The 13,437-nt window shown below is 49.2% G+C and overlaps 1 protein-coding gene across 5 annotated transcripts; it reads right to left on the reverse strand.

Moving 5' to 3' along the window:
• Nucleotides 1–804: 804 nt before the first annotated feature.
• On the reverse strand, nucleotides 805–13,091 carry Rmnd5b (required for meiotic nuclear division 5 homolog B). Of its 5 annotated transcripts, XM_040748574.1 has the most exons (11): nucleotides 12,845–12,971; nucleotides 7,703–7,801; nucleotides 7,423–7,573; nucleotides 5,523–5,668; nucleotides 5,264–5,404; nucleotides 4,270–4,370; nucleotides 3,975–4,141; nucleotides 2,699–2,864; nucleotides 1,517–1,619; nucleotides 1,268–1,422; nucleotides 805–1,185 (listed from the first exon to the last, which is right to left on the reverse strand). In XM_040748574.1, exons 3-11 carry the CDS (start codon nucleotides 7,559–7,561, stop codon nucleotides 1,122–1,124), a joined length of 1,182 nt encoding a protein of 393 aa, XP_040604508.1. In that variant the 5' UTR covers nucleotides 7,562–7,573; nucleotides 7,703–7,801; nucleotides 12,845–12,971; the 3' UTR covers nucleotides 805–1,121. The 5 variants fall into 5 exon arrangements, with proteins under 5 accessions (XP_040604508.1, XP_040604504.1, XP_040604505.1 ...); XM_040748570.1 differs by lacking the exon at nucleotides 7,703–7,801 and having other exon boundaries at nucleotides 12,845–13,091; XM_040748571.1 differs by having other exon boundaries at nucleotides 7,423–7,801.
• Nucleotides 13,092–13,437: the final 346 nt, after the last annotated feature.

Here is a 13,437-nt window from a genome sequence, read left to right on the forward strand (position 1 = left end):
AATGGAGCCAAGAAGTTGGCAGGAGGATGGAAGCGGCTTTTCAGCAGGAGTCCTAAGAATGTACCTCGAAAATGCTCTGTGCTGTCTCTACTGCCCACCCAAGACTCAGTTCCCACTCCAGGACAGGTGGGTCTTAGAGATGAGGCAGCAGGGCCCAGGCCCCACCTCACAGAAGCTTGTGACCCCTGTGTCAGGGATACTTCCAACGGCCTTACATATCTGATAGAATTAGTTTGCCTCACCATACAGTAAATTGGAAATAGAGCTAAATACACAACTCTAGGCCCTGGAAGCTGGAGAGATGGCTCAGCATTTAAGAACACTGGCTGTTCTTGCAGAGGCTCTGGGTTTAGTTCCCAACACCCACATGGCGGTTCATACTTTTCTGTAATTCCAGTCCCAGAAACTGAAGTCCTTTTCTGGCCTCTGAGGGCAACAGACATACGTGCAAGCAAAACACTCCCACACATAAATTAAAAACAAAACCCCAAGTTCTCCAACTTGACAAGACTTTGAAGCATTTTTAAACTTAAGGTTCCTTCCTATAAAAAGGAACCCTAGGTTAGGGTACAGCAACCTAGTTCAAACGCCCTGGAATGATCAGGTGAATTTGGACTTAGAGGTCCCGAACTGGTTGAAACTACAAGCTATCTTCTTTCAGTGTCCCTTTACACGGCTTTGAAGTACGGTCTTACATGAGTATATGGGAAAGCACCTGCCAGGGTCTGCCATCTAGGTTTTCACACCCAGTACCTTATGTAGCAAGCAGTCATTTGTCAGTGATGCTCAAGCCTGACCAAGAAGGAGAAGGGCTGTGAATATATTTGTTCAAAGTTAAAAAACAGCATTCAGTTCTAATGGGCTATTTACAGTAGAGAATGGATACATACAGTTGACTGTACAGTAGAAGGAGCTGGCCCTGGTTTGAGGGCAGGAGTAGAAAGATGTCTGCTTTTGATAACCACAGCCTTTGCTACTGTCAGGGGCAAGTGTAAACAAAGACAGCAGACACAGCAGCCAGTCCCCCTCCCAGCCAAGGAAGTGCAGGCTCATTCAGCTGGTCTGAGGCACCACAATCCACTGAAGCCTTGGATAACACCTTCCCGCAAAGTTCCTTACAATCAGAATATGATACGTTTCCCATCTGCTGGATTCTGCTCCATGGGACAGTAGGGACACTTCAACCTGCAAGCAAAGGCAAAGGAAGACCATCTCAGGGCAGGCCAAGAAAGCCAGGCCAGGATGGAGCCAGGCAGGGGCAACTTACTTTCCTCCATTAATGAGTTTGTTGAGTGCGTCTCGGGAGATGACATGGCCACAGATTAGCTTGATGGGAGGGTTAGAATCTGAGGTCTGCTGTCGCAGGATAGGGCATGCAAACACGGAGTGATACCAGCACTTCATGCCCAGCTCGATCTCAATCTGAGGAGGCGAGCAAAAGGCTGAGAGTACCACCTACTGTCTGAGTTGTGTGCCCCAGCACCCGCCTCTGGAGTACCTCCCCACCTGGCCTTACCGGCAGCTCATCCTTGTGACTCCACACGCCAGTGCACTGCCTCTGTTCGATCACAGCTTTGATGTTCATCAGCACTGGTAGCGCCACACAGCCAGAAGCGAAGCTGAAGAACAGAGAGCAGAGACTGAAGCAGCTTGGATCACAGGAACCAGCAGACAAAGGACTGACACTGTCCCAAATAGGACTCGAGACAAAATTCTAAAGTATGTGTAGGAGTGCATGCCCACATATATGTGGGCCATGTACATGCCAGAAGAGTTATGTCAAATCCCCTGGAACTGTAGCTAATGAGAGCTGTGAGCCACCGTGTGGGTGCTGGGAACCAAACTCAGGTCTGCAGCAAGAGCAGCCAGTGCTCTTACCCTCTCCTTCTCCCAGACTGCTCCTAAAGGGCCACATACATAGCTAGGTGTGTTCAGCTCTGTATTTGTTCTAATAGATGCCCAAATTTGAAAAGCTCCAGCACAGAAAACAGCGGGCAGGTGAAGTGCTTGTCCAAGACAGTGGAAAACTCCCAATGGGGGTTAAACTACAGAGCTGTAGTTCAGCCAACTCTGTTACCATGGTACATAGTAAGAGTTGGTGAGCAAAGACATCCATAAATGAGTTCTATCTCAAGATAACAGGAGTCCAGTGGCAGGAACATCTGTGAGTACAGTGCAGCCCTCCCCAGCACATCCTCTAGGGGCAGTGGTGACCTGGCTGGGACATGCCAAATCCACAGCAACAGCATAGGCGACTGAAGCCTGTTCTTGACGGTATGACAACTATCCACTATGGTGCAGAGTGTTTCTGGGGCCAGCCTAGGTGCTCTTTGTTCCTGTGAAACCCTGCAGGTTAGCTCAAGGCAAACCTCCATCCTCTTGGGTGTTAGCTCAGGTAACAGGACTTCTAATTTGGGCCTGCTGTAGAGTGAGCAGAGACCACTGCAGTGTAGACATTAAGCAGCACCTCAAGCATGTTACTTAGCACTCGAGACTCCATATAAGGAGGTGATGTTTTGGTGAGGTTGTAACAGGGTAGGGTAGTTTCCCAAGGGTACCTAGTGTGCAGGAGAGGTGGGCACTCTTAACTATAAACACAAGCAGTGTCTATTTCAAGGTTTGTGAAAACACACGGTAGAGTCAACACAATTGTTCTGCTCCCTGCCTGTCCCCTTGTGTTCAGGAGGCTGGGTTGTACCTGACACTGAGGGGGGACTCCACTGAAAGCCCCAGCAGGGAACATGCATCCCGAGTAAAGGTCTCACAGATCTCCGCCCAGTGGCTGCTGTCTAAGAGGTGGCAGTAGGGTGACTTCTCCAAGCCTAACCGCAGGTACACTAGACTGCCCATCATCACCTGGATCTCTGTAAAGAAAACGGGATGGCAGTTCAGGGAAGGCAGAGGCTCTGGGCCTTACTCCGAGGAGTCACAGGGCTGCAAAGCCCTCTTAACATGCAGAGCATTGGCCTCTACATCCTGCTGCCAACATGGAGGCAGGTAGGATGGTGAGGCTGTCCCCAGCTTTCTGATTACATCACTAGCAAGTCTGCTTGACAGAGAATGTCCTGACTCACCAACTCTAATCCTCCCCTGCTGTTTTGGAGTCAGGTCTCTATGTAGACAAGGCTGATTTCAAGCTGCATCCCATGTCCTGGGATTAAAGGCATGCACCACTATGTACAACTTCCCCTTTTAACAGCAAATCCAGGTTTGAAGCTTGCAGGAGGCAGGAGGAGCTGAAACTGCTGTTTGTTTATGGGGGGGGAGTGGCTCAGTGGTAAAATAGTTGTCAGTAGTAACACAGTATTGATAAAGTCTGATTCCATCCCCAGTACCACAAAAAATAAAATCACTGCTTTGGTTTTGCGATTTTTTTTTTTTTTTGGTTTGGTTGGTTTTTTTTGAGACAGGGCATCTTTCTGTGTAGTACTGGCTGTCCTGAAACTTACTCTGTAGACCTAGCTGGCCTCGAACTCACAGAGATCCCCTTTCTCTGCCTCCTAAGTTTTAGGATTAAAGGTGTGCACCACTAATGACCGATGACTTTTATTTCTTAATCTTTTATTTCTATCTTGTGGTCTTTTAATTCTTGAGTTGAGGTCTTGCCGTTGCCATGCCAGCCTAAACTGAGACTGAAGCAGCCTTCCTGCCTCAGCTCTGCCTCTAGTTTGGACTTCACTTTAGAGGCAAAGAGGGTCATTGGTGGCGCACACCTTTAATCCCAGCACTCGGGAGGCAGAGGCAGGCGGATTTCTGTGAGTATGAGGCCAACCTGGCCTACAGAGTGAGTTCCAGGACAGCCTCCAAAACAATACAGGGAAACCCTGTCTCAAAAAACCAAATAAAAGTTTCTGAATTGTGGGGAGCCATCTTTCTGGTAAACAGAACTGTTTGTGGGTACAAAGACAGGCTACCTGACATGTCCAGACATTGGCTGGAGCCTAACCCTTACTCCCAGCACCTTGGGCACTTACCTCTCTGGTGCAGCCGAGCAAAGGGCTGGAAGTGCCGGGCATAGCTGAGGGCCTCCAGCTGCTTCTCGGGGCCACCGGCTAGGAGCCGGATAAAGTGCAGCCGGTGCAGCTTGAACTCCAGTGAGCTGTTGAGCTCCAGCAGGCGCTGCCGATGGGAGACAGCCCATCTGGGGAGAGAGGACAGTGTGGGTGCAGTGGGTGGTGGCTCCAGAGGGCCCTAAAGGACAGTGTGGATCCCTAAGGCAGGGCTGGAATTAGGCATACCACAGGCAAGCCCCACTGTGGGCATCCTTACTCCAGTGCAGGTCCCAGGTCTTGCTCATGTAGAGCTTCTAAGATCCGATTCAATTCCAAGAAGGGCTGCTTGAAGTCCAGGTCCACATTCAGTGTCGATTCCTAGGGAAGATGGAAGGTAGTGACCCCGAAATTCTGCCAAAGGTTGGCTGCAGAAAGGCAGTGTTTGCCAGAGGTGTTGTGATCTGCCAGTAGCATGAGCCCTGTTCGGTGTCGGTTTGCCAAGGTTAGCACCATCATTGGTCAGCCACAGTGAAGAACCCTTTCCCTCTACTGCAAGTCCCAGGCCTGGCACTGAGTGGCATAGTGAAAAATTACTTTTAATCTACCTAATTACATTAAGGCAGAATCTCCTTCTGTTCCCAGTATATTTAACACCCAATTAGTGCTATGCCATTTTGTTTAATCCCCTTTATTAAAAGGAGAGCAAGTCTTGGCTCCGTGCTCTGGCAGGCAACCAACTCTAACTAGAAATCAGTAACTTTTTTATCAGATATACTTAGATCTACCTCCTATTGTGTGGTAGATAGGGGGACCAACTTCCTTTCTAAAATAATGTCAGTGACTAGGCCTATGGGAGAGCCATACACACCTGCAATCCCAGCCCTCAATGAAAGAAAAGGGAATAAGGACCAGTTAGAGGCCAGGCTTCACTATGTAGACAGACCTTAGCTCAGAAGCACAAGAAACAGGGTGTAGTATTAGCACGTTGAGAAGCAAAAGGATCTCTTGAGTTTGAGGCCAGCCTGGCCTACATAGTGAGTTCCAGGCATTTCTCAACAACAAAACAAAAATAGTCAAGAATATCAGGGATGGGATAGAAAACTAACAGATGATGAAATTGGCTAAGTATGGTGGTGTGCACACTCATAATCCCAGGGTTTAGGAGACTGAGGCAGGAGGGTAGCTAATGAGGCCAGGATGAGTTACATAAGCAGGACCATCTCAAACAGCAGGAGAGATAAATGCCCTTGTGCTCCCAAGGCCAGCATTACCTGGCACAGCTCTTCAGCTACGCTGAGCATGCCCTGCTGGTACAAGTGCTCCACAATGGCCATCTGCAGGATCTGCTGCTGCTTCTCACGTGAGTCCCACACCGCATCCGAGACCACGCCGCAAATCTCAGAGTCAAAGTTCTGACAGAGAAGAGACGGATCTGAGACTCAGGCCCTTACGCTTAGGTTCCTGCCAAGCTAGCACACATTAGCTCAGGAGTGTTCCCACCCCTAGGCCCTGGCTCACCCACATACTCACCCTGTCAATGGCTTTGCCCACTCGGGAGACACTGCTATGAATGTCCTTATGGTCTGAAGCCAGTTTTTGGACTGTGTCTTTGATCTTCCGACAGCACTGGGACATTACAAGGGAGAGGGTGGCTGAGAGAGGCGTCCCCTGGAGAGCTGTGGAGACAGCAGACTGGGTCAGGAGGCATCCTAAGCACCTGCTTTGCCGCAGACCGCTTCCTCCTACACGCCAGTGTGTAGCCCAGAAGACAGCCTTGCCTGCCAGAGTTAAACACCTACTTCCAGTCTGTGGTCAGCTACTTTTTTTTTTTGGATCTCACTATGTACCTCTGACTGTCCTGAACTTATTATATATAGCCCAAGCTGGCCTCTAACTCAGAGATCCTCCTGCCTCTGATTTGAGAGTTCTGGGATTAAGCCGGGCAGTGGTGGCACATGCCTTTAACCCCAGTAGTCGGTAGGCAGAGGCAGGAGGATCTCTGCGAGTTTGAGGCCAGCCTGGTCTATTGAGCGAGTTCCAGGACATACTCCCAAAGCTAAAGCTAAAGAGAAATCCTGTATCAAAAAAAAAAAAAAAAAAAAAGGCCAGGTGTTGGTGGTGCACACCTTTAATCCCAGCACTCGGGAGGCAGAGACAGGCGGATCTCTATGAGTTCAAGGCTAGCCTGGTCTACAAAGTGAGTTCCAGGACAGGCTCCAAAGCTACAGAGAAACCCTGTCTCAAAAAAACAAAAAACAAAAAATTTAATTTAGTTGCATGGGGTGGAGTGGGAAAACATTCACATATGTGCCATGATGTATCCTGGAGGTCTGGAGACAACTTTCATGAGTGGGTTCTCTTCTTCCACCATGCGGGTCCCAGGGATTAAACTCAGGTCATCAGGCTTGGTAGTAGAAGCCATTTACTTGCTGAACCACCTCTCCAGCCCACAAGCCAGAACCTGGGTGACTTTATTTTCTGAGCTGTAAAATTCTAGGGTGCTGTGAATGCTGACTTGCCTCCTGGGTGCTGCATTATTTTGTGTATTACCTTCACTGTAGGCTTCCTGTGAACCATCAGGTTAAACTCAGAATTACCCTGAACTCAGCAACTCCACTTCTAAGAGAAATGGAGATGAGTCCACACAAAGCCACATGTGCGAACTCTTCCTAGCATTCTTCAAGACAGCCAAGAGATAGATAGAAACAACCCAGTGTCCATCCACTAATGGGTACAGAATACCATACATGCACACAATAGGACATTAGTCAGCCATAGAAGGTATGAGGTAGTTGGGCGGTGGTGGTGGTGCTGCATACCTTTAATCCCAGCAACCGGGGGGCAGAGGCAGGTGGAAGTGGATCTCTGTGAGTTCCAGGCCAGCCTGGTCTACAGAGTGAGTTCTAGGACAGCCAGGGCTATATAGAGAAACTCTGTCTCGAAAAAACCAAAAAAAAAAAAAAAAAAAAGGCAAAATGAATAAAATATTTTTTAAAAGGTATAAGGCACTGATAAACGCTACAATAGAAATAAACCCTGGGGCTGGAGAGATGGCTCAGAGGTTAAGAGCACTGACTGTTCTTCCAGAGGTTCTGAGTTCAATTCCCAGCAACCACGTGGTGGCTCACAACCATCTGTAATGAGATCTGGTGCCCTCTTCTGGCCTGCAGGCATACATACAGGTGGAACACTATTCATACTAAATAAAGAACTAAAGTAATAAACCCTAGGAACCCCTCCCCTGAAATAAAAGAAAAGTTAGCTGAAAACAAAATGGCAATGCTTACTATTTCAGGCAAATTGATATTTCTGTTAGGTTTTCTGAACAGTTTCCTTTACCACCTTCAAGGAAGCCTAGAGATGCGTGTCCAAGACTCTACCACCCAGTCAGCAGCCTAGGGCTACATGATCCCTAGGGATTGTCACCCACCTGCACTGGCCAACTCAGCCCTCAGCTGGCCCACATAGTGCAGCAACTCCTCCAGGCTCTGTTCGCAGTGCTGCCCATAGGTCAGGAACTTGTGCAGGACTTTGTCGAGCTCCCTCTCCACACATGCACACTGCTCCATGATGGCCTCTGCCTAGTGAAGTCAACTGGGTCAGGCCAATGTGTGTGTGGGACTCCCACAGCATTTCTTCAGGTCCCTCTCACCCTTCCTGAATAATACATCAGGCCCCTGCTAAACAAAGTGCTTCCCAGCCATCCTCACTGAGGTGTCCACTGCACGATGAAGGCTGGAGCCCGAGGCCAGCCTGGTCTACACATCAAGTTCCAGGACAGCTAGGACTGCTACACAGAGAAACCCTGTCTAAAAAAAAGAAAATTACTGTCTTAGACTTTTTGCCCTGTTATCTTTGTCCTGCCCACCCCATACCCCAAGACAGGGTTTCTTGAACTCCTGGCTTTATAGGCCAGGGTGGCCTGGAACTCACAGAGATTCCACCTGCCTCTGTCTCCTGAGTGCTTTGTGCTGGGATTATTATTTTATGTGTGTGGGTGTTTTGCTTCGTGTACATACATGTACATTTCGGGATATTTGATCACACTGTGAAACTTGTACAAAACTGTGCTAATAAAATTAACCTTGGATCAGGGGACAGAGACAGTGACTAGTTGATAGGAACTAGTCCTAGAGAGGACAGAGGAGTCAGGAATACGGATAGAGAGAGACTCACAAGAAGGAGTAGGGAGGCCGGGCGTTGGTGGCGCACGCCTTTAATCCCAGCACTCTGGAGGCAGAGGCAGGCGGATCTCTGTGAGTTCGAGGCCAGCCTGGTCTACAAGAGCTAGTTCTAGGACAGCCTCCAAAGCCACAGAGAAACCCTGTCTTGAAAAACCAAAAAAAAAGTCTCCTGCCACAAAGGAAGGTCAGGTAGTTGCTTCTGGCTTGTCTGATCTAGCAGGTTTTCACCCCAACATTTGACTCCCCAGTCTTCATTCGTCAACAGCACTACAGAGACTTAGTTAAAACCTACATTTGGTGACTGAGCTGGTACCAATGGGACAGAAATTCCCCCAGGCAGCAATCTGAACAGTGGGGTGCTGACTGCAGGATAGCTAAAATATCAGTAGATTCAGGTGCATCACTAAACCAACAGAAAAACACGTGTACCACGTATATGCAGTGTCTGCAGGAGCCAAAAGAGGGCACTAGATCCCCTTACAGATAGTTAATGAGCTACCTTGAGGATGCCGGGGAAATTGAACCTGGGCCTTCTAGAAATGCAGCCAGTGCTCTTTATAACTGCTGAGCCATCTCTTCAGCCCCAACAACTGGCAGTTTTTACTGGATTTTGGATGCCAAACTCAAGTTCAAAGGGGCAAACACTTCAGAAACAACCTCTGACAAACCCTTGGTTCCTCTTTTTTTTTTTCTCTCTCAAGACAGGGTTTCTTTGTATTGCTTTGGAGGTTGTCCTGGAACTCCTTAATAGACTAGGCTGGCATCGAACTCACATAGATCCGCCTGCCTCTGCTTCCCAAGTGCTGGGGTTAAAGGTGTGCGCCACCAATGCTCGGCCTCAGTTCCTTTTTAATCAGAAGCCTGGGTCTCAGCAGAGCCTCGGCAGGCTATATGGCAAAACAACCTAGGCTCACATTGCTTCCAATTCATATATTCACTATGGCTACCTCTTCCAGTCAGTGGAACTGGTTTTTCATGTACTGTAGGGAAATAAGCCATGAAGGTAGTCCTTGGATGGCTGTTAATGCCAAGTACAGCTTCAGGAATAGTTAACCGCCAACTGTGCAAGGCGGAAGGGCCTCCCCACTGCTTGCCTACTGACAGCTCCAGTCTGGACAGCTAGAACTCTTGCTCTCACAGCTCCAGGCGTGGAACACAGTGTGGCCTTGCCATGGTTGAGCCCTGCAGCCTAATCCCAGTAGTCACAGGCAGCTGGCCCCAGCCTCACATACTTGGCTGGCTACGCTCACTCTTGGTTCTCAACGCTGAGTGATGATCGCTGAGGGCCTGCCTCCCTACCACACTAGATGCTTGCTCAATTATACATGGAGAGGGAAGGAGGGAGGAAGGGGTTTATGTGTGATGTGTATGCACGTTCTGGAGTACAGGCACAAATGTGCATAGTAGAGTGTGGGCATGGAGGTCAGGACAACCCTGTGTCCGTCCTCACCTTCTACTTCATTAGAAACAGGATTTCTGTGCTGTTCACCGATGAGTAATCCAGGCTAGCTGCCTCGAAGGGTTTTAGTGCCGGTTCTGCCTCCCATCTCACCATGGAAATGGAATGCTGGGGATTATCCTCTACCATGCCTGGCTTTACATGGGTTCTGGGAATTCAAACCCAGGTCCTTGTGCTGTATAGCAAGCAACACTGAGCCAGTGCCTCAGTCCAGTTGACAGCTTAATGCACCTCCTTCTCACCGTGGCCTCCTCCTGACCCTCTCTACATTGCTCCCCCTCCTTTCTTCTCTTTCTTTCTTCTCTTTCTTTCTTTCTTTCTTTCTTTCTTTCTTTCTTTCTTTCTTTCTTTCTTTCTTCTCAAGACAAAGAGTTTCTCTGAGTAGCCCTGGCTGTTCTGGAACTCACTCAGTGGACCAGGCGGCCTCAAACTCACAGAGATCCGCCTGCCTCTGTCTCCTGAGTGCTGGGATTAAAGGCATGCATCATCCACCTGGCTTCTGTCCCCCCCCCCTTTCAAGTAGCAACAGAGTAGATCTTCTGCAGTCACACAGAGGACTAGAAATAAGAGGACTGAGTTATGTGTCCTTCTAAAAGGGTCAATGTAGCCAGATATTCACTCTCCCAAAAGAATGGCAGCACAAGAAGCCAGTGTCCATGGTGACCCTGGGATCTTCCCATTTCCTCCACTCTCCTAGTCCCGCAAGGACGACCCATCTCGGCTTTACCATCTCATCTCCACTTACAGCCACTAGCTCCTTCCCAGATAGAGGACAAATGACAGGAAAGTGCTGGGCCTTGGCTGATGTTATTGTACACACTAAAATCTGTAATCATAGTGTCCGGAGATGTTACACCCCCAAACCAGACTCAACAGTTATAAGATATTAAGGGTAAAATATAACAGGGACTCCCATTTAAAATGATATAATTATTTTGCTTGGTAATAAGTAACATTCCCCAGAGGCTCGTTATGTGCTAGGCTCTGCTCCAATGACTTCACCCATTAACTCATTCACTTAATTCTCACACTATGAGGTAGGTATGGTTATTAGACCCACTTTGCAGCTGAGAAAATGAGACAGGGAAAGATAAAATAAACACCCAAGGCCACACAGCTGGGAAGTGGAGGAGTAGGAACAGAAGGAAGCCTGCTATCTGGCTCTAGGCTGAGGCCCTCGCCTTAAATAATTTGCACAACAGACCAGCAAAGCAGGCTGCTAGCCTAGCAGGAAAGGACAGCCGGGCCTACGTGTGTATGGCTGGGATGAACTCACAGGGTCCATCAGTTATGACAACAAACGGGAAGTTAAACTGGAGCGAATGCAAACCACCAGCTGGGGAAGACGGCCAAAAAAAGAAAAGTGGGGGGGGGCGGGGGGGGTTGGCTGGAGAGATGGCTCAGAGGTTAAGAGCACAGGCTGCTCTTCAAGAGGATCTGAGTTCAATTCCCAGCACCCACATGGTGGCTCACTACTATCTATCATGAGACTTGGTGCCCTCTTCTGACATGTAGGTATACATGCCAGAACACTGCATACTCAATAAATAAATCTTAAAAAAAAATAAAAAGCTGAGAACTGGGGCTGAGAAGATGGCTTCATTGGTAAAGTGCTTGCCACACCTGCTGAATTAAAAGCATGTACTGCCACCCTGGTTACAGCCACCTTTCTACACTGCAAATGCTAGGGATCCAACTGAGGCTTCTACTCACCAGCTGCCTAGTCCAGCACCTTTTCTGTATGGCAAACCTGATGTGTCGGTCCCACAAGATCTGTCGGTCCCACAAGATCTGAATCCTTCCGACTGCCTCTTCATATGTGTTTCCCCCGCACTGGATGACCAGCTGAGCAAAGCCTGGAGACGGGTTTCATCCTCTCCTGGGCCTGGGCAACCACAGGCCTGAGTTTGCCCTAACTGATTAAACAGTACCTCCATTTCCAGCCTTTGGCTAAGCAGGCATGAGCCAAAAGCTCCCAGTGGGCAGAAAGAGATACGAAGGAAACGTTAAAAGTTCATACTACACGGGCTGGAGAGATGCTCACTGTTTCGGGGCACCTATTGCTCTTGCAGAGGACCCAAGTTCAGTTCCCAGCACCCATGTGATAGCCAACAACCTCCTTGTAACGCCAGTTCTAGAAGCCCTGAAGGTCTCTTCTGACGATGCATTCATGTGGTGCATAGACACACTCATGTGGTGCAAAAATACCCATAAAAATAAAAAAATTAAAACAATCTGTTGGGTGTAGTGGCTTACACTTTTAATTCTAGAACTTGGGAGGGAGAGGCAGATAGCTCCTTAAGAGTCCCAGGCCAGCTTAGTCTACAGTGACTTCTAGGACAGCTTAGCCTAAGTAGAGAACAACTCCTGTCTCAAAATAGACAGACAGACAGACAGACAGACAGACAGACAGACAGTAAATAAATAAAGGCCCGATGGTAGGGCACATGCTTTTTAATCCCAGGACTCAGGAGGCAGAGGCAGGCAGACTTCTGTGAGTTTGAGGCCAGCCTGGTCTACAGAGCTAGTTTCAGGACAGCTAGGGCTACACAGAGAAACCCTGTCTTGAAAACCAAAACAAAACAAAACAAACAAACAAAATATACAAATAAATCTGACATTGGGTGTGGTGGTGCATGACCATAGTAACACAGCACTTGAGGAGGCAGAAGCAGGTGAACCTTTGTGAGTTTGTGGCCAGCCTGGTCTACTTAGGAAGCTCCATGCCATCCTGGGCTATCAGAGACCTTGTCTCAACAGACAAGAACAACAAAAACAAACAAACAAATGCTTTATCCAAACAAGCTCCTTCTAGTCACGCTCTCCATCACTTCCCATACTCTACCACCACTGGCCTTTCTGGTCCAGGGTACATCCAGTTTATTTCTGCCTGCACCCTCTGCCTGAAACACATCCTGCCATAGCTGGCTCCTTATCTAGGTCTCGACACAAGTGTCATCTTTTCAGACAGCAACATCTAATGCCCTGTACTTTACCCTCAAACAAATCATATCTCTAATAATATTAGAAAAGTTTCAAATCCTAACGTCTTCACCTAAGTCTGAAAGCACAGGAAAGCCCACCATCTACCCTGCCACGACTCGGACTTCACCCGCATTATGTGCTAAAGATTGGCAAACTCCTACTCATGCTTCCAGAGACCTCCCCTGCAGTGCGCTGCCAGGACTCCACCGTCTGCAGCCGGTTACCTCTGACCCAGTCAGGTGCACCAAGATGGGACGTCCGAATCGTGGCGACTCCACCAGCCCTTGGAGGGTGTGGCAGACGACTGCTCCGGGCTTTGGTCGGGGCGCCCCGCACCCCGGACCCGGAGCCCCCAGGCTGTCACCTAGTCCTGCAGCCCAGCCGGCTTCCGGCGCCGCTGTCATCGGAACCGGAAGGCGCGGCAGTTGCGCCTGGGGTGGGTCCGGGCTCGCCCATGCGCGTTGTCAGGGAGCGTGGGGAGAGTGTCCGTCTATCCGGTGGCTTTGCCCAGAGTGTAGAATGGAATCGCCCGCGGGAGCCAGGTGGCAGTCAGCGCCTGCGCAGTGCCCGGGCGCCGCTACCCTGCTACCCGCAGCGAACCTCGGTTTCCGGAACTACCGGAGGGTGGTCACGGGTTTCCATCGGAAGCATGAGCAGGCGTACCTGCCTAATTGGCGTCCCCAACGGCTAGTCCTATCTATATTCCTAACTCTCAAATGTCGAGGTCGGTGCGTGGGGAAGCTGATGCTGGAGGAGCGCCGCGAGTTCCAGACGAGTTTGGACTACAAAGTGAGATTCTGCCTCAGAAAATAAATAA

The sequence above is a fragment of the Mesocricetus auratus genome, unplaced genomic scaffold, assembly GCF_017639785.1.
Source record: "Mesocricetus auratus isolate SY011 unplaced genomic scaffold, BCM_Maur_2.0 Super-Scaffold_100007, whole genome shotgun sequence".
Taxonomy (NCBI): Eukaryota; Metazoa; Chordata; class Mammalia; order Rodentia; family Cricetidae; genus Mesocricetus; species Mesocricetus auratus.